The 27,633-nt window shown below is 43.3% G+C and overlaps 1 protein-coding gene across 1 annotated transcript in view; it reads left to right on the forward strand.

Annotated features, from left to right (window-relative positions):
• Nucleotides 1-27,633, forward strand: part of DNAJC11 (DnaJ heat shock protein family (Hsp40) member C11) — a 524,045-nt gene that overhangs the window by 452,986 nt on the left and 43,426 nt on the right. Inside the window, exons 12-13 of the mRNA XM_053690381.1 lie at nucleotides 4,370-4,439; nucleotides 22,794-22,851. Of these exons, the coding sequence (XP_053546356.1) occupies nucleotides 4,370-4,439; nucleotides 22,794-22,851 (128 nt within the window). The remainder of the gene's footprint in view (nucleotides 1-4,369; nucleotides 4,440-22,793; nucleotides 22,852-27,633) is intronic.

Below are 27,633 nucleotides of genomic sequence, written 5' to 3' on the forward strand. Positions count from 1 at the left end.
GGGGTTCTACTCCAATCTGTTCATAGTTCCCAAAAAAGAGGGAACGTTCAGACCAATCCTAGATCTCAAGATCTTAAACAAATTTCTCAAGGTCCCATCGTTCAAGATGGAAACCATTCGAACTATCCTTCCTTCCATCCAGGAAGGTCAATTCATGACCACGGTGGATTTAAAGGATGCGTATCTACATATTCCTATCCACAAGGAACATCATCGGTTCCTAAGGTTTGCATTCCTGGACAAACATTACCAGTTCGTGGCGCTTCCTTTCGGATTAGCCACTGCTCCAAGGATTTTCACAAAGGTACTAGGGTCCCTTCTAGCGGTGCTAAGACCAAGGGGCATTGCAGTAGTACCTTACCTGGACGACATTCTGATTCAAGCGTCGTCCCTTCCTCAAGCTAAGGCTCACACGGACATTGTCCTGGCCTTTCTCAGATCTCACGGCTGGAAAGTGAACGTGGAAAAGAGTTCTCTATCCCCGTCAACAAGGGTTCCCTTCTTGGGAACAATTATAGACTCCTTAGAAATGAGGATCTTTCTAACAGAGGCCAGAAAAACAAAGCTTCTGGACTCTTGTCGGATACTTCATTCCGTTCCTCTTCCTTCCATAGCTCAGTGCATGGAAGTGATCGGGTTGATGGTGGCGGCGATGGACATAGTTCCTTTTGCGCGCATTCATCTAAGACCATTACAACTGTGCATGCTCAGTCAGTGGAATGGGGACTATACAGACTTGTCTCCGAAGATACAAGTAAATCAGAGGACCAGAGACTCACTCCGTTGGTGGCTGTCCCTGGACAATCTGTCTCAAGGGATGATGTTCCACAGACCAGAGTGGGTCATTGTCACGACCGACGCCAGTCTGATAGGCTGGGGCGCGGTCTGGGGATCCCTGAAAGCTCAGGGTCTTTGGTCTCGGGAAGAATCTCTTCTACCGATAAATATTCTGGAACTGAGAGCGATATTCAATGCGCTCCAGGCCTGGCCCCAGCTTGCGAGGACCAGGTTCATTCGGTTTCAATCAGACAACATGACGACTGTTGCGTACATCAACCATCAGGGGGGAACAAGGAGTTCCCTAGCGATGGAAGAAGTAACCAAAATTATTCTTTGGGCGGAGTCTCACTCCTGCCACCTGTCTGCTATCCACATCCCAGGAGTGGAAAATTGGGAAGCGGATTTTCTGAGTCGTCAGACATTGCATCCGGGGGAGTGGGAACTCCATCCGGAAATCTTTGCCCAAGTCACTCACCTGTGGGGCATTCCAGACATGGATCTGATGGCCTCTCGTCAGAACTTCAAAGTTCCTTGCTACGGGGCCAGATCCAGGGATCCGAAGGCGGCTCTAGTGGATGCACTAGTAGCACCTTGGACCTTCAAACTAGCTTATGTGTTCCCGCCATTTCCTCTCATCCCCAGGCTGATAGCCAGGATCAAGCAGGAGAGGGCGTCGGTGATTTTGATAGCTCCTGCGTGGCCACGCAGGACTTGGTATGCAGATCTGGTGAATATGTCATCGGCTCCACCTTGGAAGCTACCTTTGAGACGAGACCTTCTTGTTCAGGGTCCGTTCGAACATCCGAATCTGGTTTCACTCCAGCTGACTGCGTGGAGATTGAACGCTTGATTTTATCGAAGCGAGGGTTCTCAGATTCTGTGATCGATACTCTTGTTCAGGCCAGAAAGCCTGTGACTAGAAAGATTTACCACAAAATTTGGAAAAAATATATCTGTTGGTGTGAATCTAAAGGATTCCCTTGGGACAAGGTTAAGATTCCTAGGATTCTATCCTTCCTTCAAGAAGGATTGGAAAAAGGATTATCGGCAAGTTCCCTGAAGGGACAGATTTCTGCCTTGTCGGTATTACTTCACAAAAAGCTGGCAGCTGTGCCAGATGTTCAAGCCTTTGTTCAGGCTCTGGTTAGAATCAAGCCTGTTTACAAACCTTTGACTCCTCCTTGGAGTCTCAATTTAGTTCTTTCAGTTCTTCAGGGGGTTCCGTTTGAACCCTTACATTCCGTTGATATTAAGTTATTATCTTGGAAAGTTTTGTTTTTAGTTGCGATTTCTTCTGCTAGAAGAGTCTCAGAATTATCTGCTCTGCAGTGTTCTCCTCCTTATCTGGTGTTCCATGCAGATAAGGTGGTTTTACGTACTAAACCTGGTTTTCTTCCAAAAGTTGTTTCTAACAAAAACATTAACCAGGAGATTATCGTACCTTCTCTGTGTCCAAAACCAGTTTCAAAGAAGGAACGTTTGTTGCACAATTTGGATGTTGTTCGCGCTCTAAAATTCTATTTAGATGCTACAAAGGATTTTAGACAAACATCTTCCTTGTTTGTTGTTTATTCAGGTAAAAGGAGAGGTCAAAAAGCAACTTCTACCTCTCTCTCTTTTTGGATTAAAAGCATCATCAGATTGGCTTACGAGACTGCCGGACGGCAGCCTCCCGAAAGAATCACAGCTCATTCCACTAGGGCTGTGGCTTCCACATGGGCCTTCAAGAACGAGGCTTCTGTTGATCAGATATGTAGGGCAGCGACTTGGTCTTCACTGCACACTTTTACCAAATTTTACAAGTTTGATACTTTTGCTTCTTCTGAGGCTATTTTTGGGAGAAAGGTTTTGCAAGCCGTGGTGCCTTCCATTTAGGTGACCTGATTTGCTCCCTCCCTTCATCCGTGTCCTAAAGCTTTGGTATTGGTTCCCACAAGTAAGGATGACGCCGTGGACCGGACACACCTATGTTGGAGAAAACAGAATTTATGTTTACCTGATAAATTTCTTTCTCCAACGGTGTGTCCGGTCCACGGCCCGCCCTGGTTTTTTTAATCAGGTCTGATATTTTATTTTCTTTAACTACAGTCACCACGGTACCATATGGTTTCTCCTATGCAAATATTCCTCCTTAACGTCGGTCGAATGACTGGGGTAGGCGGAGCCTAGGAGGGATCATGTGACCAGCTTTGCTGGGCTCTTTGCCATTTCCTGTTGGGGAAGAGAATATCCCACAAGTAAGGATGACGCCGTGGACCGGACACACCGTTGGAGAAAGAAATTTATCAGGTAAACATAAATTCTGTTTTTAACCATCTTCCAAGCTCTTCATTCGCTTCATACCTTTTCCAAATTTTCCAAATTTGATACTTTTGGTTCTTTGGAGGCTATTTTTGGGAGAAAAGTTCTTCAAGCAGTGGTGCCTTCTGTTTAACCATCTGTCTTGTCCCTCCCGTTCATCCGTGTCCTGTAGCTTTGGTATTGTATCCCACAAGTAAAGGATGAATCCGTGGACTCGTCGTACCTTATAGAAGAAAAGTAAATTTATGCTTACCTGATAAATTAATTTATTCTATGGTACGACGAGTCCACGGCCCGCCCTGTCATTTTAAGACAAATTATATTTTTTTATTTTAAACTTCAGTCACCTCTGCACATTGTAGTTAATCCTTTTTCTTCCTGTACCTTCGGTCGAATGACTGGGGGGTGGAGCTAAGGGAGGAGCTATATAGACCACTCTGTTGTGGTGCTCTTTGCCACTTCCTGTTAGCAGGAGGATAATATCCCACAAGTAAAGGATGAATCCGTGGACTCGTCATACCATAGAAAAATTTACTTTTATATACAGTGTATATATATATATATATATATATATATATATATGTGTGTGTGTGTGTATGTATATGTATACACATGCTGTATTTACTTGTATATAATCTATACACTTTGGTTAATAAAAGCAAATTAATTCCAATGAAATATTGAATAGTTGCCTTTGGGTCTGAGAATCCTCCTCTGTCACAGAGTCTCACCCACTTAAGGTGCAATTGTCCTATTTTTGTTAAGGGGAACTAAATAACCACAGAGAAAGCCACACAGAAATGTAGGCACCATGTGTTCCACACAGCAGGACCACTGACAGGCTTGCATTTAATTTGTTGTAGTAAGTGTTACTACCCATTACTAGAGGATCTCACTATCCCTCTAGCCAGACTGTGCTCCAGCTCCTCCCAGCAGCAGTGTTTACTAAAGCGTTTCTGTTCTCTGTCCAGAGGGAACTAAGTTCCTCCTGCAAAAATAGTGCAGGAACTCGGTTCCCACTCAACTTGACCCCTGCCTAGGCAAACGCAATTTTTGCACAAAAACAAGAGAAATTTCATTTAAATTTAAGAATGTCTTTAATTCCATAATTCATCATTTCTATAATTAGCTAACTATTTAAATGACATGAGCTTCATTGGGGATACATATAGAAACAAGTATATTGTGCTGAGTGTTTTATTGTAATATTTTAATATTGTTTTCACATTTATGTAATGTTTTCTTGTTTATGTGCATATTTTTTTTTTCTTTCTTTTTTGTTATACAGGGAGTTAGAAAAACACAGAGAGTGTTCAGCTAGTGATATATTACAGAAGAAACAAGAGGCAGAGGCCGCAGTAAGTAAAGAAAATATATAAAAGATGCATACAGTAAATATTTACCTCTGCAAGAAACGCTTCATAAAACAAATACGAGTAAAACGAGGTGGCTTTTGATTGGAGGCCAACTGCTGAATAAGAACAAAAATGCTTAGTTTAAACCAAAAAAAAGTGCATGTATACAGTGTGAATATGAAACACTTGGTTAACCCCTTCGTTACTGGGAATTTCAGAGAAGAACTTGCCCAAAATACCAGAGAATTTTTGCTATCACTCGATTTAAACAGAAATAGAGCCGGTATTTTTCATTTACCTGTCAAAACTGTATTTTTTTTTTTAAGTAGACAACCCAAAGTATTGATCTAGACCCATTTTGATATATTTCATGCCATCATTTCACCGACAAATGTGATCTTATAAAAACAAATATATATATTTTTTCACAAACTTTGTGTTTCTCACTGAAATTATTTAAATACCGCTTGTGCAATCACTACACACATGATTGTAAAAGCTTCTCTGGGATCCCCTTTGTTCATAAATAGCAGACATGCTATTCCCTATTGGTTTTTGGTAATTAGAAGGCCGCTAATTGCAGCTGCGCACCACACTTTTATTATTCCCGGCAGTGAAAGGGTTAATTAAGAGTATCTTGTAAGATAAAGTTTAGCTGTAGTGTAGGGATTAGCCTCCCATCCCCTGATCACTCCCAAACTGCTCTCTTCCCCCCACCATCTTGGGTACTAGCAGACCGTCTGAAAGTATGCAGTTTATGTTTGTTGTTTTTTTATTATTGGTATTTTCTTTTTACATTTATATTTTTTTCCTGCAGTGTACTTACTGTTCCTCCTCAACCCTACCCACCACCCTGATAGCTCTCTAACCCTCCCACTAAAGGCAACCATCTTTAGGTGCTGGCAGCTGTCTGCCAGTACTTAATATATACATATTTTTATTTGACTTTTTATTTAAAAAAAAAAAATCTGTAGTGTAGTGGTCCCTACACCCCTCCGGCGATCATTAGTTAGGGCACCCCTACCCCTTCATTTCCACCACTTTTCTGTAGTGTAGCTCCCAATCCCTCCGTTCAATTTTATTTTCTGTAGCAAAAATCCTTCTAAAAAAAAACTGTAGCTGTTTCAAGCGTGTATTTAAGTATGCCCCGTGCACCAGCATTTTTAACACAGCACTTGATCACAAGGTGCTTGTACCGTCTGGTAATAACTCAATTTGTTAATTGCTGACAATGCTACAAGCCCCACTGGTGCCCTGAGCAGCTGTAATATTTAAAATGCTGGTGCACTGAGAATATCTAGTTATATATCACGTGCACATGCATGTGCAGAGAAAAATGTTAACAGTAAAACAGTGATAACTTTTATTAGAAGCATTTCTGCCATTACATGTGTATTACAAATGCGTTTGTATTCAAACATGTTATTCATCTATGTGCATTTACATTTTGACTGGCATGTCCCTTTAATGTTATTGTTGTGATATTTGCCCTTCATTGCGAAACAACAATACTATGTAACTCAGATATTTTTTTTGTTTATGATTCAGATAGAGCTTACGATTATAAACAACTATTTAATTTACTTCTGTTATCAAATTTGCTTCATTCTCTTGGTATCCTTTTGTTGAATGAGCAGCAATTCACTACTGGGAGCTAGCTGATGAGTCATATATGTGCAGCTACCAATCAGCAGCTAGCTCCCAGTGGTGTGTTGCTGCTCCTGAGGCTACCCTAGGTATGCTATTCAACAAATGATAGCAAAAGAAAAAAAAGTAAATTAATTAGAGGTAAATTGGAAAGTTGTTTAAAATTACAAGCTATTTACTCCAAGTAAAATGCAATGTGTAATGAAGCATAAGCTTACAATATACAGGTGTACCTCGTTTTATTGCGCTTCGCAGATACTGCAACATATAGACGCACACATATATTTATTTATATTTATATATATATATATATATATATATATATATATATATATATATATATACAGGTAGCCCTCAGTTTACGCCGGGGTTAGGTTCCAGAAGGAATGGTTGTAAATCGAAACCGATGTAAATTGAAACCCAGTTTATAATGTAAGTCAATGGGAAGTGAGGGAGATAGGTTCCAGGCCCCTCCCAAAATTGTCATAAGTAACATCTAATACATTATTTTAAAAGCTTTGAAATGAAGACTTTAAATGCTAAACAGCATTATAAACCTAATAAAACAATCACACAACACAGAATATATAATTAAACTAAGTTAAATGAACAAAAACATTTGCTAAACAGCATTATAAACCTAATAAAATAATCACACAACACAGACTTCACTTGCATTTTTCTGCAAACAGTTCTTTCTATGCATTCCAATCTGGACTGAGTTATAGACAGGAAGATCTTGTTCCTTTGAAATCTGCTCGATATCTCAGGTCTGGTTAAACTGAATAATTTCAGCTTGCTTGGCTTTGCTCCACCTTCTGGCTATTTTAATAAATTCACTGCTTCTCAATGCTTTTCAATAGCAGTCACATGACTGGGAAAAAAGGTTGTTATTCTGAAACGGTGTAAATTGAACCGTTGTAAAACGAGGGCCACCTGTATTACACACACACAAGCACATATATATATATATATATATATATATATATACATGTATACATATACATACAAACACTCAGATATTTTTTTATATATATATATATATATATATATATATATATATATATATATATACACACACACACAGTCATGGGCAAAAATATTGGCACACATGCATTTTTGTCAGATAATGCAACACTTCGCCCAGAAAATGGTTGCAATTACAAATGTTTAGGCATTCTCCTGTTTATTTATTTTGTTTGTATTGGTATGACACAAAAAAGTGGAGAGAAAAAAAGCCAAATCTGACACATTCCGTGCAAACCTCCAAAAATGTACTGGACAAAATTAATTATTGGCACCCTCAATTTAATATTTGGTAGCACACACCTTGGAAAAAATAACTGAAATCAATTGCTTCCTGTAACCATTAATGAGTTTCTTACACCTCTCTACTGAAATTTTGGACCACTCTTCTTTCGCCAACTGTTCCAGGTCTCTCAGATTGGAATGGTTCCTTTTCCTAACTGCTGTTTTGAGATCTGGACTGGCTTGCCAGTTCAGTACTCTCCAGGCTTTGTCTTAAACCATTTCTGGGTGCTTTTTGACGTGTGCTTTGGGTCATTGTCCTGCTCTAAGACCCATGACCTCTGACGGAGACCCAACTTTCTGACACTGGACCCTACATTGCACCACAGAATTCTTTGGTAGTCTTCAAATTTCATAGTGCCATGCACATAGTCAAGACATCCGTTGCCTGAAGCAGCAAAGCAACCCCAAAACATCAGTGAACTCCCACCATGATTGACTGTAGGGACTGTATTCTTTTCTTTAAAAGCCTCATTTCTTTTTTTTTTTAAACAGAATGATGGGCTTTACCAAAAAGCTGTAATTTCCATCTTAATGGGAGGAGAGTCAACTGCTTCATTAATTACTTGTGAGAATTAAGAATCTGGCTGCCAGGAGGAGGCAAAGACACCCCAGCCAAAAGCTCAAATACCTCCCCCACTCCCCTCATCCCCCAGTCATTCTTTGCCTTTTGTCACAGGAGGTTGGCAGAGAAGTGTCGGAAGATTTGGAGTAGTCTCTTATGGAGGGTAGTACTCTTCGCAATGGGACTGGAGTTTTAACTAGTCCTGTCAGCCTCTCAGTGAGAGCATGGGTGAAAGTTAGAGTCCGGAGATGCAGGGAGAGTCTTTCTGCGAAACCATCCCGACTCATGTTAACAGCTCCATAAGCAATTAGCGTTGACGAGTTTTGCTGCCTGCTTTCTGCTCTCAAGTCCATGTCAGGAGCAATGCTACTAACCTGTCACACTTGAAAGGCCGTGTTCCTGTTCCACAGCATAGATTCTGGTAAGATCGTTTAATTTTTTATTCATGTATGATAACACTAGAAGACAGGGTCACAGTGTGACTCCTTTTATCTGTATAGAATCAAGGGTTAATATCTCTGGAGATGGATTCTTGAGCAGGGGGGAATAATCTTATGTTTATTTGATTTTATGCTGCTTTTATGTGTGAGGTTCATAGGCTGTTATGGAATATACAGCTTTCGCTTTCACTTTGAGAGCCATGCAGCTTACAAGCTTGGCGTGCTTTTTTTCATAGCAGGGACAGTCCTGCATTGTGCACCTTTAATTCTTTATTTTGCGCAAGCGAAAGGTTACATATTGCACTCCTTCCCAGAGTACATCAGATAATTTATTGGATTTAAATGATAGGGTTATCAGAGGATGAAGTTCTTTCTGAGACTTCAGAGTATAAACATTCTGGGTCGGAGTCTGCTGCCTCTGAACCTCCGACTGCGGAGGAACCAGACTTTAGTTTTAGGAATTTGCGCTTTCTTCTAAAGGAAGTTTCTCTTGTTAAGTGTATACAGTCCACGGATCATCCATTACTTGTGGGATATTCTCCTTCCCAACAGGAAGTTGCAAGAGGATCACCCACAGCAGAGCTGCTATATAACTCCCCCCTCACTGCCATATCCAGTCATTCTCTTGCAACTCTCAACTAAGATGGAGGTCGTAAGAGGACTGTGGTGTTTTATACTTAGTTTATTTCTTCAATCAAAAGTTTGTTATTTTTAAATGGTACCGGAGTGTACTGTTTATCTCAGGCAGTATTTAGAAGAAGAATCTGCCTGCGTTTTCTATGATCTTAGCAGAAGTAACTAAGATCCTTTGCTGTTCTCACATTTTCTGAGGAGTGAGGTAACTTCAGAGGGGGAATAGCGTGCAGGTTTTCCTGCAATAAGGTATGTGCAGTTAAAATATTTTTCTACTGATGGAATTTGCTAGAAAATGCTGCTGATACCGAAGTAATGTAAGTAAAGCCTTAAATGCAGTGATAGCGACTGGTATCAGGCTTATTAATAGAGATACATACTCTTATAAAAGTGTATTTTAAAACGTTTGCTGGCATGTTTAATCGTTTTGTACATATGTTTGGTGATAAAACTTATTGGGGCCTAGTTTTTTCCACATGGCTGGCTTGAATTTTGCCTAGAAATAGTTCCCTGAGGCTTCCCACTGTTGTAATATGAGTGGGAGGGGCCTATTTTGGCGTTTTTTTTGCACAGCGAAAATTACAGACACAGACATCCAGCTTCTTCCTGCATGATCCAGGACTTCTCTGGAGGGCCCAAAAGGATTCAAAAGTCGTATTGAGGGAGGTAAAAAGCCACAGTAGAGCTGTGGCAGTTGTTGTGACTGTTTAAAAAACGTTTTTGTCATTTGTTATTCCGTTTTTGGTATTAAGGGGTTAATCATCCATTTGCAAGTGGGTGCAATGCTCTGCTAACTTATTACATACACTGTAAAAATTTCGTTAGTGTAACTGCATTTTTTCACTGTTTTTTCAAAATTTGGGAAAATTTGTGTTTCTTAAAGGCGCAGTAACGTTTTTTATATTGCTTGTAAACTTATTTTAAAGTGTTTTCCAAGCTTGCTAGTCTCATTGCTAGTCTGTTTAAACATGTCTGACACAGAGGAACCTACTTGTTCATTATGTTTGAAAGCCATGGTGGAGCCCCATAGGAGAATGTGTACTAAATTTATTGATTTCACCTTAAACAGTAAAGATCAGTCTTTATCTATAAAAGAATTATCACCAGAGGGTTCTGTCGAGGGGGAAGTTATGCCGACTAACTCTCCCCACGTGTCAGACCCTTCGCCTCCCGCTCAGGGGACGCACGCTAATATGGCGCCAATTACATCAGGGACGCCCATAGCGATTACCTTGCAGGACATGGCTGCAATCATGAATAATACCCTGTCAGAGGTATTATCTAGATTGCCTGAATTAAGAGGCAAGTGCGATAGCTCTGGGGTTAGGAGAGATACAGAGCGTGCAAATGCTGTTAGAGCCATGTCTGATACTAGCTGCTCTGAATGACACAGTTGCAATTCCAGAGAAATTGTGTAGGCTGGATAGATACTATGCGGTGCCGGTGTGTACTGACGTTTTTCCTATACCTAAAAGGCTTACAGAAATTATTAGCAAGGAGTGGGTGTGCCCTTTTCCCCACCTCCAATATTTAGAAAAATGTTTCCCATAGACGCCACTACACGGGACTTATGGCAGACGGTCCCTAAGGTGGAGGGAGCAGTTTCTACTTTAGCAAAGTGTACCACTATCCCGGTTGAGGACAGTTGTGCTTTTTCAGATCCAATGGATAAAAAATTGGAGGGTTACCTTAAGAAAATGTTTATTCAACAAGGTTTTATTTTACAGCCCCTTGCATGCATTGCGCCTGTCACTGCTGCGGCGGCATTCTGGTTTGAGGCCCTGGAAGAGGCCATCCAGACAGCTCCATTGAATGAAATTATTGACAAGCTTAGAACGCTTAAGCTAGCTAACTCATTTGTTTCTGATGCCATTGTTCATTTGACTAAACTAACGGCTAAGAATTCCGGATTCGCCATCCAGGCGCGTAGGGCGCTATGGCTTAAATCCTGGTCAGCTGACGTGACTTCAAAGTCTAAATTGCTCAACATTCCTTTCAAGGGGCAGACCTTATTCGGGCCTGGCTTGAAGGAAATTATTGCTGACATTACTGGAGGCAAGGGTCATACCCTTCCTCAGGACAGGGCCAAATCAAAGGCCAAACAGTCTAATTTTCGTGCCTTTCGAAATTTCAAGGCAGGAGCAGCATCAACTTCCTCCTCTTCAAAACAAGAGGGAACTGTTGCTTATTCCAGACAGGCCTGGAAACCTAACCAGTCCTGGAACAAGGGCAAGCAGGCCAGAAGCCTGCTGCTGCCCCCAAGACAGCATGAAGGAACGGCCCCCTATCCGGAAACGGATCTAGTTGGGGGCAGACTTTCTCTCTTCGCCCAGGCGTGGGCAAGAGATGTTCAGGATCCCTGGGCGTTGGAGATCATATCTCAGGGATATCTTCTGGACTTCAAAGCTTCTCCTCCACAAGGGAGATTTCATCTTTCAAGGTTATCATCAAACCAGATAAAGAAAGAGGCATTCCTAAGCTGTGTGCAAGACCTCCTAGTAATGGGAGTGATCCATCCAGTTCCACGGACGGAACAAGGACAGGGATTTTATTCAAATCTGTTTGTGGTTCCCAAAAAAGAAGGAACCTTCAGACCAATCTTGGATCTAAAGATCTTAAACAAATTCCTCAGAGTTCCATCATTCAAAATGGAAACTATTCGGACCATCCTACCCATGATCCAAGAGGGTCAGTACATGACCACAGTGGACTTAAAGGATGCCTACCTTCACATACCGATTCACAAAGATCATCATCGGTTCCTAAGGTTTGCCTTTCTAGACAGGCATTACCAATTTGTAGCTCTTCCCTTCGGGTTGGCCACTGCCCCGAGAATTTTTACAAAGGTTCTGGGCTCACTTCTGGCGGTTCTAAGACCGCGAGGCATAGCGGTGGCTCCGTATCTAGACGACATCCTGATACAGGCGTCAAGCTTTCAAATTGCCAAGTCTCATACAGAGATAGTTCTGGCATTTCTGAGGTCGCATGGGTGGAAAGTGAACGTGGAAAAGAGTTCTCTATCACCACTCACAAGAGTCTCCTTCCTAGGGACTCTTATAGATTCTGTAGAGATGAAAATTTACCTGACGGAGTCCAGGTTATCAAAACTTCTAAATGCTTGCCGTGTCCTTCATTCCATTCCACGCCCGTCAGTGGCTCAGTGCATGGAAGTAATCGGCTTAATGATAGCGGCAATGGACATAGTGCCATTTGCGCGCCTGCATCTCAGACTGCTGCAATTATGCATGCTAAGTCAGTGGAATGGGGATTACTCAGATTTATCCCCTCTACTATATCTGGATCAAGAGACCAGAGATTCTCTTATCTGGTGGCTTTCTCGGGTCCATCTGTCCAAGGGTATGACCTTTCGCAGGCCAGATTGGACGATTGTAACAACAGATGCCAGCCTTCTAGGTTGGGGCGCAGTCTGGAACTCCCTGAAGGCTCAGGGATCGTGGACTCAGGAGGCGAAACTCCTCCCAATAAATATTCTGGAGTTAAGAGCAATATTCCATGCTCTTCTAGCTTGGCCTCAGTTAGCAACACTGAGGTTCATCAGATTTCAGTCGGACAACATCACGACTGTGGCTTACATCAACCATCAAGGGGGAACCAGGAGTTCCCTAGCGATGTTAGAAGTCTCAAAGATAATTCGCTGAGCAGAGTCTCACTCTTGCCACTTGTCAGCGATCCACATCCCAGGCGTAGAGAACTGGGAGGCGGATTTTCTAAGTCGTCAGACTTTTCATCCGGGGGAGTGGGAACTCCATCCGGAGGTGTTTGCTCAACTGGTCCATCGTTGGGGCAAACCAGAACTGGATCTCATGGCGTCTCGCCAGAACGCCAAGCTTCCTTGTTACGGATCCAGGTCCAGGGACCCAGGAGCAACGCTGATAGATGCTCTAGCAGCTCCTTGGTTCTTCAACCTGGCCTATGTGTTTCCACCGTTTCCTCTGCTCCCTCGACTTATTGCCAAAATCAAACAGGAGAGAGCATCAGTGATTCTGATAGCGCCTGCGTGGCCACGCAGGACCTGGTATGCAGACCTAGTGGACATGTCATCTCTTCCACCATGGACTCTGCCTCTGAGGCAGGACCTTCTAATACAAGGTCCTTTCAATCATCCAAATCTACTTTCTCTGAGACTGACTGCATGGAGATTGAACGCTTGATTCTATCAAGGCGTGGCTTCTCCGAGTCAGTCATTGATACCTTAATACAGGCTCGGAAGCCTGTCACCAGGAAAATCTACCATAAGATATGGCGTAAATTTCTTTATTGGTGTGAATCCAAGAGTTACACATGGAGTAAGGTTAGGATTCCTAGGATATTGTCCTTTCTCCAAGAGGGTTTGGACAAAGGCTTATCAGCTAGTTCTTTAAAAGGACAGATCTCTGCTCTGTCTATTCTTTTGCACAAGCGTCTGGCAGAAGTTCCAGACGTCCAGGCATTTTGTCAGGCTTTGGTTAGGATTAAGCCTGTGTTTAAAACTGTTGCTCCCCCGTGGAGCTTAATCTTGGTTCTTAAAGTTCTTCAGGGAGTTCTGTTTGAACCCCTTCATTCCATTGATATTAAACTTTTTTCTTGGAAAGTTCTGTTTTTGATGGCTATTTCCTCGGCTCGAAGAGTCTCTGAGTTATCTGCCTTACATTGTGATTCTCCTTATCTGATTTTTCATTCAGACAAGGTAGTTCTGCGTACCAAAGCTGGGTTTTTACCTAAGGTGGTTTCTAACAGGAATATCAATCAAGAGATTGTTATTCCATCATTGTGTCCTAATCCTTCTTCAAAGAAGGAACGTCTTTTGCATAATCTAGACGTAGTCCGTGCCTTGAAGTTTTACTTACAGGCCACTAAAGATTTTCGTCAAACATCTGCCCTGTTTGTCGTTTACTCTGGGCAGAGGAGAGGTCAAAAAGCTTCGGCAACCTCTCTCTCCTTTTGGCTTCGGAGCATAATACGCTTAGCCTATGAGACTGCTGGACAGCAGCCCCCTGAAAGGATTCCAGCTCATTCTACTAGAGCTGTGGCTTCCACCTGGGTCTTTAAAAATGAGGCCTCTGTTGAACAGATTTGCAAGGCTGCGACTTGGTCTTCGCTTCACACCTTTTCAAAATTTTACAAATTTGACACTTTTGCTTCTTCGGAGGCTGTTTTTGGGAGAAAGGTTCTACAGGCAGTGGTTCCTTCCGTTTAAGTTCCTGCCTTGTCCCTCCCATCATCCGTGTACTTTAGCTTTGGTATTGGTATCCCACAAGTAATGGATGATCCGTGGACTGGATACACTTAACAAGAGAAAACATAATTTATGCTTACCTGATAAAATTATTTCTCTTGTAGTGTATCCAGTCCACGGCCCGCCCTGTCCTTTTAAGGCAGGTCTAAATTTTAATTAAACTACAGTCACCACTACACCCTATGGTTTCTCCTTTCTCGTCTTGTTTCGGTCGAATGACTGGATATGGCAGTGAGGGGAGGAGCTATATAGCAGCTCTGCTGTGGGTAATCCTCTTGCAACTTCCTGTTGGGAAGGAGAATATCCCACAAGTAATGGATGATCCGTGGACTGGATACACTACAAGAGAAATAAATTTATCAGGTAAGCATAAATTATGTTTTTTTGGCGAATTCAGTTGTTCCAGAGGCCAAATTGCCTGAGGAACCTTTGATTCCTAAATTGGATAGAGTTTGAGGACAGGGTGGTACCTTATCCTTCCCTGCTCCTGTTAGATGGCGAACATTGTTAAGAATGAATGGGACTGGATTGTTCCTCTCTTCTCCCTTTAATAAATCGTTCCCGGTCCTGGACTCTCAATGGAGTTGTGAGGTTTCTTCCCTAAAAGGGGATGGCGCTATCTTCACCCTTGCTAAACGTATTATTATCCCATTTGAGGATAGCTCTTCGTTTTAAGAGCCCAGGGATAAAGGATGGAAACTCTGTTAAAGTTGTTTCAACATATGGATATTTGTTTTAACCGGAGGCGGCTGTTGCCGTGGTTACTGGAGAAACTACCTTTCTGGTGTGACTCCTTATAGGATTTGATCGGGGTGGAGAGGTCCCCTTGACGTTACTCAGGAAAGATTTACGGCCTTGAGGGTTGCTAATTATTTTATCTGTGATGCTATTAGGCAGATTATTCGCCTAAATGCTAAGGCTTCAGCTTTTTCTGTTCAGGCCCATCGGGCTCTGGCTGAAGTCATGGTCTGCGGATATGACTTCTAAGTCTAAACTTCTTTCCCTCCCCTTTAAGGGACTGATTTTGTTTGGTCCAGGCCTAGTCTCAATTATCTCCATGGTCACATGGGGCAAGGGTGCCCTTCTACCACAAGAGAATATGAACGAGTCTTAGGGACAATTTTTGTTCTTTTTGTTTTGATATAGCCCTTGTCAGCAGTCCTCCGCTAAGCCTGAGCAAACCAAGAACTCTTGGAAGCCGGTTCAGTCCTGGAATAAATCCAAGCAGAGCAAGAAGCCCACCGAGTTTAAGTGGGCATGAAAGGGAGTTCCCCAGTCCTCCTCTGGATCGTGTAGGTGGAAGACTGTTGCTCTTTTCAGTTGCTTGGTTCAGGGACGTGCAGGATCCATGGGTCCTGGAGGTCATAGCTCAGGGTTGCAAGATAGGTTTCAAGTCTCAGCCACCGAAGGGCAGTTCCTCCTCTCTCTCCTGTCTTCCTGACCAGAAAGGAGGGAAGCCTTTCTGGGGTGCGTATGGGATTTGTCCTCTTAGGAGTTATTGTCCCGGTGCCTATTGCAGTGAGAGGTTTGGGATACTATTCAAACCTTTTCGTGGTTCCAAAGAAGGAGGGAACTTTCCTTCCGATTCGGACCTGAAGTGCTTAAACAAGTTTTTAAATGTCCCCTCATTCAAGAGGGAGACAATAGGTCCTTTCTTTCCCTCGTTCGAGAAGGGCAGTTCATGACCACGATAGATTTGAAGGATGATCCCTTTACGTACCAATCCTCAAGGACCAATTCCAGTTCCTACGGTTTGCTTTCCTGAACCAGCACTTCCAGTTTATTGATCTTTGGTTTGGTCTAGCTGGTATGGTGGCGAGCATAGCTGCCTTCCAAGTAGTTGACCCGGGTTTGATTCCTGACCAACGCAGCATTCTCCAAGACGTTTTTCAGAGATTGGACCATTCGGAATCTCTTCTCTGTCTTCTTCGATCCCATGGATGGAAGATAAATCTAGAGAGAGTTCTCTTGTATCAAGTACCAGGGTCGAATTCTCGGTACTATAATAGTCTCCATAGATATGAGAATATTTTTAACAGACCAGAGACGTTGCAGGCTAGCTTCAATATGTCTTGCCCTCTAGACCTCCTTAAGGCCATCTGTGGCTCGGTGTATGGAGGTGATTGGTTTCATGCTGTCCAGCATGGACATCATTTCCTTTGCAAGGTTCCAACTGCGCATGCTGAAGCAGTGGAACGGCGATCATTCAGATCTGTCTTAACAGATTTCTCTGGACAACCAATCGAGAGAATCGCTCTCTTGGTGTTTTTGTCCAGATCACTTGTCCCAAGGGATGTCCGTCTCAAGACCATCCTGGGTGATTGTGACTATGGTTGCGAGTCTGTCAGGATGGGTAGCAGTTTAGGGTGCCAGGAAGGCACAGGACCTATGGACTCAGGAGGAAAAGCTCCTTCCCGATCGCATTTTGGATCTTCGGGATATATATAATGCTCTGAAGGCTTGGCCTCTTCTAGGTTCGTCCCAGTTTATCAGATTTCAATCAGACAATATATCCTCTGTGGATTACATCAACCATCAGGGGGGAACAAGAAGCTCCCTAGCTATGAGGGAAGTATCTCGGATTCTGGAGTGTACAGAGACCCACATTTGTTCGCTGTCAGAGATCCACATTCCGGGTGTGGACAACTGGGAAGCGGATTTCCTCAGCAGGCAATGCTTTAATCCGGGGGATTGATCTCTCTATCCCGAGTGTTTGCGGAGATTTGCAAGAGGAAGATCTTATGACAAATTGAAAAATGTGGATTGAGTAAGGGCGCTCAGAGCTTAAGATACCTCTAATTAAGTATTAAGATTATATATCAAGTATTTGCACAGATATTAAATGACAAGGGAAGCTGAAATTAAAAATATATACAAAGTTTAATGTATGAAACAGCAATGTAAAGCTAAAACAATAGTAGCTAAAATCTATCGCTCTTATATTAGTACAGAGCAAAGGGAGATATTTCTTACTTCCAACATTAAATTCTAGTGACTTCCATATAGCTCACATGGGGAGTCTCAGTCCTGTATAACTGTATCTTATTTGGTACCTTAATAGAGTTCTAGAGGAAAGGTGTTCCGTAGTGAGCTTCTGTCTGGTAGCCTCAGCGTTTACTCCTCGTGACTTCAGCGTCTGACGTCACAGATGACACTTCAGGGGCTCGTCTTAGCCCGGCCAACCAATTTTGCTCAAGAATTTTACAGATTCTGTCCCACCGTTCTTTGTTGTATACGGGGACCTTAGTGATGATACTTTAAATACGAAGCTTGCTCTTAGTGCTATGCACGCAAACTTATTCACATTGAAAGGGAGAGTTAAAGTTCATGAAACAACCCGGGTTGACTGATTCGTAGCAATGATAGGTCCTGGAAAGAAAAATTAATGTATGGTACTAGTTTCAACGCGTTTCACTCTATAAAGAGCTTTATCAAGAATAACTAGCCCATACCCAGATCTTTCATTTTTCAAGGTCCTCAATTTAAGGTAGAATTTGTTTTCTTTGCTCTGATACTCCAGATGATATTCCCAGCATTCTGGTTTAAGGTGTAATCTATCTCTTTTTGATACTCTGTTACTGTGGTTCTTATTGATAGGTCCGATTACTCGAACATCCAAATATTTAGTCAGATGTAACAAGGTGGACATGTTATAACATTTATTTACATAATCTTATGACGTCTCATTTCCAAGTTACCCAGATATGGGTCGAGGTACAGGGATCCTCAGGTGGAGCTAACAGATGCATTAGCGGTGCCTTGGAGGTTCAATCTAATTTATCTTTCTCTGGTTGTTATCACTACTTCCTAGTGTAGTGGCTTAAATTAAGCAGGTGTCAGTGATACGGATTGCTCCGTCTTGGCCACGAAGGATATGGTTCGCAGACTAGTGGGGATGTAATTATCTCCTTCGTGGAAGTTACCTTGTCGCAGGGATCTGCTGACCAAGGTCTCTTGTTCATCTATGTCTAGGCCTCTGAGGCTGACTGCGTGGAGATTGAACGCTTAGTCCTAGCCAAGAGAGGGTTTTCTGAGAGTGTTATTTTTACTCTCATTCAAGCTCGTAGCTGGTTGCTCATCGCATCTATCATAAGGTGTGGAGGACCTACTTATTCTGTTCTCCAGGATGATCTGGAGAAGGGCTTTTCTGCAAGTCCCCTGAGGGGACAGATTTCGGCCCCGTCTGTGTTACTGCAAAAGAGGTTCACTGAGCCTCCTGATGTGCAGTCACTTGTTAAGGCTCTGCTAGGATCAGGCCTGTGTTTAGATCTATTGCTCCTCCTTCGAGTTTAAATCTTGTTCTTTAGGTTTTGCAGGGGCTCCGTTGGAGCCTATGCATGAAGTAGATATTATTAAATTAGTGTCTTGGAAGGTTCCTTTTCTACGGGCTATTGCTTCTGCGCGCAGAGTATCTGTGGTTACTGCTTTGCAATGTGTCCCTCCTTATCTGGATTTCCATGCTGATAAGGCTGTTCTACGAACCAAGTTAGGTTTTCTTCCTAAGGTTGTGTCAATTCACAAAATCAGTCAAGAGATTGTGGTTCCTTTCAATGTATTCTGGATGTGGTTTGTGCCTTGAAGTCCTATATTCAGGCCACGTAGGAATTTAGACAAACTTCTTTCTCTGTTTGTTCTCTTTCCAGGAAGCGTGGGGGTCAAAGGGCCTCTTCGACTTCCTTATCTTTTTGGCTGAGGAGTGTCCTCCTTTTCGCATTGAGACAGTGGGACATAAGCCTCCTCTGAGGATTACGGCTCATTCAACTAGAGCTGTGGCCTCTTATTGGGCCTTTAAGAATGAGGCTTCTATGGAGCAGATTTGTAAGGCGGCCTCTTGGTCCTCTTTACATTCTTTTGAACATTTTACAAATTTCTTGTTTTTGCTTTGGCAGAAGCAGCTTTTTGGGAGAAAGGTTCTGCAGGCTGTGGTGCCCTCAATATAGGGTCCGCCTCCTTTTATCCTCCCGTTTTTTTCATTCAGTCTCCTCAAGAGCTTGGGTATTTGTTCCCACAAGTAATGAATGAAGCAGTGGACTCTCCTCCCATTAAGATGGAAAACATAAATTATGCTTACCTGATAATTTCATTTCCATCTGTGGGAGGAGAGTTCACTGCTCCCGCCCGTTTCTCCTGGGGTTGGACCTAAATTTAATATTATTCTTCTGGCACCATTTCTACCCTGATATTCTCCTACTGTTCCTTGTTCCCTTGGCAGAATGACTGGGGGATGAGCGGAGTGGGGGTCCTGGGGGAGGTATTTGAGCCTTTGGCTGGGGTGTCTTTGCCTCCTCCTGGTGGCCAGGTTCTTAATTCCCACAAGTAATGAATGTAGCAGTGGACTCCCCTCCCACAGATGGAAATTAAATTATCAGGTATGCATAATTTATGTTTTTGTTTAGTCTGTCCCACAACACATTCTCCAAAAGGATTTTGGATTCCTCAAGTAGGTTTTGACAAACTCCAATCTGCCTTTTTTATGTTTGTGTCAGCAGTGGGGTCCTCCTGGGTCTCCTACCATAGCGTCCCTTTTCATTCATATGTTATTAGAATACAATGCACATAAGCACAGCAGCATTGTAAACTGTAATCTCGACACTAAATGACTTGAACTGCACATAAACACATGTGATTTACCTTTTTTACCAGTAACCTATCAACCACTTATCTTATACAGAAGTTTAAACACTTAGATAAATCTGTAGTATAGAGCAAAGATCCAACAAGATACTAAAATATAATTATATGCATGTATATCTTATACTTGATGCATTTATTCAAAAGAAACAGGTTAGATCAAAGTCCCTATTAAGGCCTTTAGGAATGAGCGTTTCTAATTTGTGGATCCACCACATCTCCTTTTGTTTTAATAATCTTTCCCTATCCATACCATTCCTGGGTGTATTTATTTGCTCTATGACCTGCCATCTTAATTGGCTAATGCCATGGCCATATTCCAGGAAGTGTATGGATATGGGAGCATCCAGTTTCTTTCTCCTAATGTTTGAGCGATGTTGGCTCATACGCTCCCTGACCTTTTGTGTTGTTTCCCCTAAATACACTAGGGAACATGGACACTTGATCAAAAACACTACGTGTAGTCTCACAGGTATAAAAACCATTGATACCTGTGAGACTACACATTGAAACCATTGATCTCATATCTTTTGCCACTATGAGGATGGAAAAAATGAGCTCCTTTAATTATAGAGCTACAACTCATGCAGCCTAAACAAGGGTAACTACCCTTTTGTTTACTACCCATGTAAGTTTGTTTACCTCCGTTACCTGGTCCTACATCTGTTTTCACCAAGTGATCTTTGATACTTTTTACTCGCCTATAGGCAATAAGTGGAGGCTCTTTGAAAAGTGCTACTTGCTGGTTACAGTCCATGAGTATACACCAATTTTTGTGTATTATCTTAGTGATTTTGTCACTGAGAGGGCTGTACTGAGATACAAAGACCATTGTATTGTTATTATCAGATTTATTTTCTCTGGGAATCGGATTCTTTATTTCTCTTATCTTTTTATTTATAAGACTCAATGGGTATCCCCTATCCAGATATTTATTTGCCATCTCTTTAAGCCTTAACTCCCTATCTGACTCTTTACTCACTATCCTTTTAACTCTAAGGAGTTGGCGTTTTAGTAAAGAATCAATGAGTTTTTTCAGATGGAAACTTTCATATTTGAGAAGTGTATTTTTATCTGTATCTTTAGTGTACAAATCAAATTTTAATATATTACCATTCTTAGACACTCTTGTATCAAGATGAAGTGATAGTGAATGGTAGACCCCTGACCATTGAATTCAGTTCATTGACAAAGTTCTCTAGGGTTCCAATGCTGCCCCACCACACGCCAAACACGTTGTCAATGTAGCGCCACCACACCGCTCCGTGTTTTCTGAATAACTGATCTTCATATACGATTCTCTCCTCAAATTCATTCATATAGAGATTGGCGTATGCTGGGGCAACGTTGGAACCCATAGCCGTACCTCTAACTTGTACAAACCACTCGTCTTGAAAAAGAAAATAATTCCAATAGAGAATGAGACTGAGCAACTGCTCTATAAAGTGACATTGTGCTTGTGTGAGTACCTGCCATTCACCATGAGTGTCTTGTTGATAATTGCTATACCTGTCATGATTACAGTTTATAATGCTGCTGTGCTTATGTGCATTGTATTCTTTTAAGAATAACTATGTAATACATTTACTATTGTCTGTAAGTTGGTTATAGCATTAACATTGTTTTTAAATTGTTACAATTACACTGCAAGATGCAATATGAATATAACACCACTAGATGGTGACAGAGAGATGCACAGGGTTTCCTGGCGCGAAAAAGTTTGTTTTTAAAAGTAGTGAACCTATGTGTAAGTAACATACAGCATGACTAAGGGGTTAATCCCCAAAACGCTGCTTGTTTTTATGTCTTCAATAAAGATTATACAGCTTTAAAGAGAAGGTGCTGGTGACATTTTGTATATATTGACATCCCTTAAATACAGTGTACCCATCTTCTGATGGCTACTTCCAGCAGGATAATGCACCATGTCACAAAGCTCAAATCATCTCAAACTGGTTTCTTGAACATGACAATGAGTTCACTGTTCTCCAATGGCCTCCACAGTCACCAGATCTCAATCCAATAGAGCACCTTTGGGATGTGGTGGAACAGGAGAATTGCATCATGGATATGCAGCTGTCAAATCTGTAGCAACTGCGTGATGCTTTCATGTGAATGTGGGCTAAAATCTCTGAGGAATGTTTCCAACACCTTGTTAAATCCATGCCACAAAGAATTAAGGCAGTTCTGAAGGCAAAAGGGGTCCAGCCCAGTACTAGCAAGGTGTACCTAATAAAGTGGCCGGTGTGTGTGTGTATATATATATATATATATATATATATATATATATATATATATATATATATATATATATGAAAAAAGGGGAAACCAGACGACTCCTTGCTCAATGTGCTTAGAGGAATATGGCTACACCTCACTGACGAGGCCCAATGAAGGCCGAAATGATCGTCTGGGGTTGCTGTGTTCCTTGTTCAGAAAGAAATTGCCTGGTATTTTGATGCTGGACTGACCGTAATAGGCAGGAAAGTTCTACTCTGTGAAAAGCATTACTGGGCTAAAAGAAGCTGCACCCAGGTGGTAAATCGCCATAGACACACACACCACCAGCACAAAGATTATGACTTGCTGAAGGCTCAACTGATGGTTAGCAATTTTTAGCAATTAAGTATATTTTAATTAAGGTACATTGTTTTTTTTAGTCATAATGCTATTGCAAACTTAATAGACTACAGTATAATGTAAGCATAACTTTTATATGCACTGGGAAATCAAAAAATGTGTGTGTCTGGAACCGAACCCGCCATATCTCAGAGGCACTCCTGTACATTGTTTATCAGACGTGAGTAGCTGTGCATCGTGTCAGTTACTGGTTTGAAATTTGTTGCTATTTATCTGACTGATGTCATTATGTTTCAATCTCTTGTACTTACATTTAGGTACGCTTAATGCAAGAATCTGTTAGAAGAATTATAGAAGCTGAGGAAGCAAGAATGGGTACAGTCAAAATTCTCTTACTTTTGGATCACTGTTTTGTTTTTTTGTCCATTTGTACTTGTGCCATTGTCCTTTTTTTATTGATTCCCTTGCTATACTTAAAAGAGACATTCTAATAAAAAAATAATTAAAAACTGTTCTATTAGTAGTTTATAAGAGTTTAAATTTGTCAAATTTCTATTTTAACAAAAAAAAATCATAGTTTGTTGTTCACCACAAAAAAATATTCAAAAATACCCTTTGTCAACGCTAATACCCCACTATTGAAAACACAAATATTAAATAATTGTATGTGCAAATTACTATATATATATATATATATATATATATATATATATATATATATATATATATATATATATATATATATAGTAATTTGCACGTACAATTATTTAATATATATACTTGTCCTAAAGCCCGTATTACACGGGCCATTTTTTGCAGTATAGCGGTTCCACCCCTTGCTCTCTCCCCCCTCTCTTTTGCTCTCTCTCCCCCCTCTCTTTTGCTCTCTCTTCCCCCCCTCTCTTTTGCTCTCTCTTCCCCCCCTCTCTTTTGCTCTCTCTTCCCCCCCTCTCTTTTGCTCTCTCTTCCCCCCCTCTCTTTTGCTCTCTCTTCCCCCTCTCTTTTGCTCTCTCTTCCCCCCTCTTTTGCTCTCTCTTCCCCCTCTCTTTTGCTCTCTCTTCCCCCCTCTTTTGCTCTCTCTTCCCCCCTCTCTTTTGCTCTCTCTTCCCCCCTCTTTTGCTCTCTCTTCCCCCTCTCTTTTGCTCTCTCTTCCCCCCTCTCTTTTGCTCTCTCTTCCCCCTCTCTTCTGCTCTCTCTTCCCCCTCTCTTCTGCTCTCTCTTCCCCCCTCTCTTCTGCTCTCTCTTCCCCCCTCTCTTCTGCTCTCTCTTCCCCCCTCTCTTCTGCTCTCTCTTCCCCTCTCTCTCTTGCTCTCTTCCCCCCCCTCTCTTTTGCACTCACCCCCTTCTCTTTTGCTTTCTTTCCCCCCTCTCTTTTGCTCTCTTTTCCCCCTCTTTTGCTCTCTCTCCCTCCCCCTCTCTTTTGCTCTCTCTCTCCCTCTCTTTTGCTCTCTCTCCCTCTTTTGCTCTCTTTATCCCCCTCTTTTGCTCTCTTTTCCCCCCTCTTTTGCTCTCTTTTCCCCATCTCTTGTTCTCTCTCCCCTCTCTTTTGCTCCCTCTCTTTTGCTGTCTCTCTCCCTCTCTTTTGCTGTCTCTCTCCCTCCCCCTCTCTTTTGCTCTCTCTCCCTCTCTTTTGCTCTCTCTCCCTCTCTTTTGCTCTCTCTCCCTCTATTTTGCTCTCTTTATCCCCCTCTTTTGCTCTCTTTATCCCCCTCTTTTGCTCTCTTTCCCTCTCTTTCCCCCCTCTCTTTTGCTCTCTTTTCCCCCTTTCTTTTGCTCTCTCTCCCCTCTTTTGCTCTCTCTCCCTCTCTTTTGCTCTCTCTCTTTTGCTGTCTCTCTCCCTCCACCTCTCTTTTGCTGTCTGTCCTCTCTTTTGCTCTCTCTCTCCCTCTCTTTTTGCTCTCTCTCCCTCTCTTTTGCTCTCTTTATCCCCCTCTTTTGCTCTCTCTCCCCCCCCCTTTCATTTGCTATCTCCCCCTTCTCTTTTGCTGTCTCTCTCCCCCTCTCTTTTGCTCTCTCTCCCCCTCTCTTTTGAACTCTCTATCTCTCCTCTTTTGCTATCTCTCCCCCCTTTTGCTCTCTCCCCCTCTCTTTTGCTGTCTCTCTATCCCCCCTCTTTTGCTCTCTCTCCCCCCTCTCATTTGCTCTCTCTCCCCCCTCTCATTTGCTCTCTCCCTCCCCTCTCATTTGCTCTCTCTCTCCCCCCCTCTCTTTTGCTCTCTCTATCCCCCTCTTTTGCTCTCTCACACCTTTCTTTTGCTCTCTCGCTCCCCTTTCATTTGCTGTCTCTCTCTCTCTCCCTCTTTTGCTTTTTCTCACCCATCTATTTTGCTCTCTCTCTCACTCCGTCTCTTTTGCTCTCTCTCACTCCGTCTCTTTTGCTCTCTCTCTCCCCCTCTCTTATGCTCTCTCTCCTCCCTCTCTTATGCTCTCTCCCCCCTCTCTTTTGCTCTCTCCTCCCCTCTCTTTTGCTCTCTCCCCCCCCCCCTCTATTTTGCTCTCTCCCCCCCCCCCCTCTATTTTGCTCTCTCTCCCCCCCCTCTATTTTGCTCTCTCTCCCCCCCCCCCTCTATTTTGCTCTCTCTCCCCCTCTATTTTGCTCTCTCTCCCCCTCTATTTTGCTCTCTCTCCCCCTCTATTTTGCTCTCTCTCCCCCTCTATTTTGCTCTCTCTCCCCCTCTATTTTGCTCTCTCTCCCCCTCTATTTTGCTCTCTCTCTCCCCCTCTATTTTGCTCTCTTTCCCCCCCTCTATTTTGCTCTCTCTCCCCCTCTCTTTTGCTCTCTCTCCCCCCTCTCTTTTGCTCGCTCTCTCTCCCTGCTCTTTCTCCCCTCTTTTGCTCTCCTTCCCCCCTGTCTTTTGCTGTCTCTCTCCCTCTCTTTTGCTCTCTCTCTCCCCCCTCTTTTGCTCTCTCTCCCCCCTCTTTTGCTCTCTCTCCCCCCTCATTTGCTCTCTCTCTCTCCCCCATCTCTTTTGCTTTCTCTCTCCCCCTCTCTTTTGCTCTCTCTATCCCCCCTCTTTTGCTCTCACCTTTCTTTTGCTCTCTTTCTCCCCTCTCTTTTGCTGTCTCTCTCCCCCTCTCTTTTGCTCTCTCTCTCCCCTCTCTTATGCTGTCTTTCCCCCCTCTCTTTTGCTCTCTCTATCCCCCCTCTTTTGCTCTCTCCCCTTTCTTTTGCTCTTTCTCCCCTCTTTTTTGCTGTCTCACTCCCCCTCTCTTTTGCTCTTTCTCACCCCGTCTCTTTTGCTCTCTCCCCATCTCTTTTGCTCTCTCCCCATCTCTTTTGCTCTCTCTCATCTCTTTTGCTCTCTCCCCATCTCTTTTGCTCTCTCCCCCCTCTTTTATGCTATCTCCCCCTCTCTTTTGCTCTCTCTCTCCCCCTCTCTTTTGCTCTCTCTCTCCCCCTCTCTTTTGCTCTCTCTCTCCCCCTCTCTTTTGCTCTCTCTCCCCCCTCTCTTTTGCTCTCTCTCCCCCCTCTCTTTTGCTCTCTCTCCCCCCTCTCATTTGCTCTCTCCCCCCTCTCATTTGCTCTCTCCCCCTCTCTTTTGCTCTCTCCCCCTCTCTTTTGCTCTCTCTTTCCACCTCTCTTTTGCTCTCTCTTTCCCCCTCTCTTTTGCTCTCTCTTTCCCCCTCTCTTTTGCTCTCTCTCCCCCCTCTCTTTTGCTCTCTCTCCCCCCTCTCTTTTGCTCTCTCTCCCCCTCTCTTTTGCTTGCTCTCTCTCCCCCTCTCTTTTTCTCTCTCTCCCCCTCTCTTTTTCTCTCTCTCCCCCTCTCTTTTTCTCTCTCTCCCCCTCTCTTTTGCTTGCTCTCTCTCCCCCCTCTCGTTTTCTTGCTCTCTCTCCCCCCCTCTCTTTTTTTCTCTCTCCTCCTCTCTTTTGCTCTCTCTCCTCCTCTCTTTTGCTCTCTCTCCTCCTCTCTTTTGCTCTCTCTCCTCCTCTCTTTTGCTCTCTTTCCCCACCTCTTTTGCTCTCTCTCTCCCCTTTCTTTTGCTCTCTCTCCCCACTCTCTTCCCCCCCTCTCTTTTGCATTCTTTCTCCTTTCTCTTTTGCGCTCTCCCCCCTCTTTTTTGCTCTCTCCTCCTCTCTTTTCCCCCCTCTCTTTCCCCCCTTTCTTTTGCCCTCCCTCACTCCGTCTCTTTTGCTCTCTCTCACTCCGTCTCTTTTGCTCTCTCTCACTCCGTCTCTTATGCTCTCTCTCCCCCCTCTCTTATGCTCTCTCTCCCCCTCTCTTTTGCTCTCTCTCCCCTCTCTCCTTTGCTCTCTCTCCCCTCTCTCTTTTGCTCTCTCTCCCCCCTCTCTTTTGCTCTCTCTCCTCCCTCTCTTTTGCTCTCTCTCCCCCCCTCTTTTGCTCTCTCTCCCCCCCTCTTTTGCTCTCTCTCCCCCCCCCCTCTCTTTTGCTTTCTCTCTCTCCCCCCCTCTCTTTTGCTCTCTCTCCTCCTCTCTCTTGCTCTCTCTCCTCCTCTCTTTTGCTCTCTTTCCTCCTCTCTTTTGCACTCTTTCACCCCCTCCTCTCTTTCCCACCTCTCTTTTGCTCTCTCTCCCCTCTCTTTTGCTCTCTCTCTCTCTCTCTCTCCCCCCTCTCTTTTGCTCTCTCTCTCTCTCCCCCCTCTCTTCACCCCCTCTCTCTTTTACGCTCTTTCTGCTTTCTCTTTGCGCTCTCCCCCTCTCTTTTGCTCTCCTCTCTTTTCCCCCTCTCCCCCCTCTCTTTCCCCCCCTCTCTTTCTCCTCTCTCTTTTGCTCTCTCTCTCCCCTCTCTCCCCCCTCTCTTTTGCTGTCTCTCTTCCTTTCTTTTGCTCTCTCCCCCCTCTCTTTTGCTCTCTCTCCTCCTCTCTCTTGCTCTCTCTCCTCTTTTGCTCTCTTTCCTCCTCTCTTTTGCACTCTTTCACCCCTCCTCTCTTTCCCCACCTCTCTTATGCTCTCTCTCCCCTCTCTTTTGCTCTCTCTCTCTCTCCCCCCTCTCTTTTGCTCTCTCTCTCTCTCCCCCCTCTCTTCACCCCCCCTCTCTTTTACGCTCTTTCTGCTTTCTCTTTTGCGCTCTCCCCCTCTCTTTTGCTCTCCTCTCTTTTCCCCCTCTCCCCCCCTCTCTTTCCCCCCCTCTCTCTTTTGCTCTCTCTCCCCCCCTCTCTTTTGCTCTCTCTAGCTCCCCTCTCTTTTGCTCTCTCTCT

The sequence above is a fragment of the Bombina bombina genome, chromosome 8 (assembly GCF_027579735.1).
Source record: "Bombina bombina isolate aBomBom1 chromosome 8, aBomBom1.pri, whole genome shotgun sequence".
Classification (NCBI taxonomy): domain Eukaryota; kingdom Metazoa; phylum Chordata; class Amphibia; order Anura; family Bombinatoridae; genus Bombina; species Bombina bombina.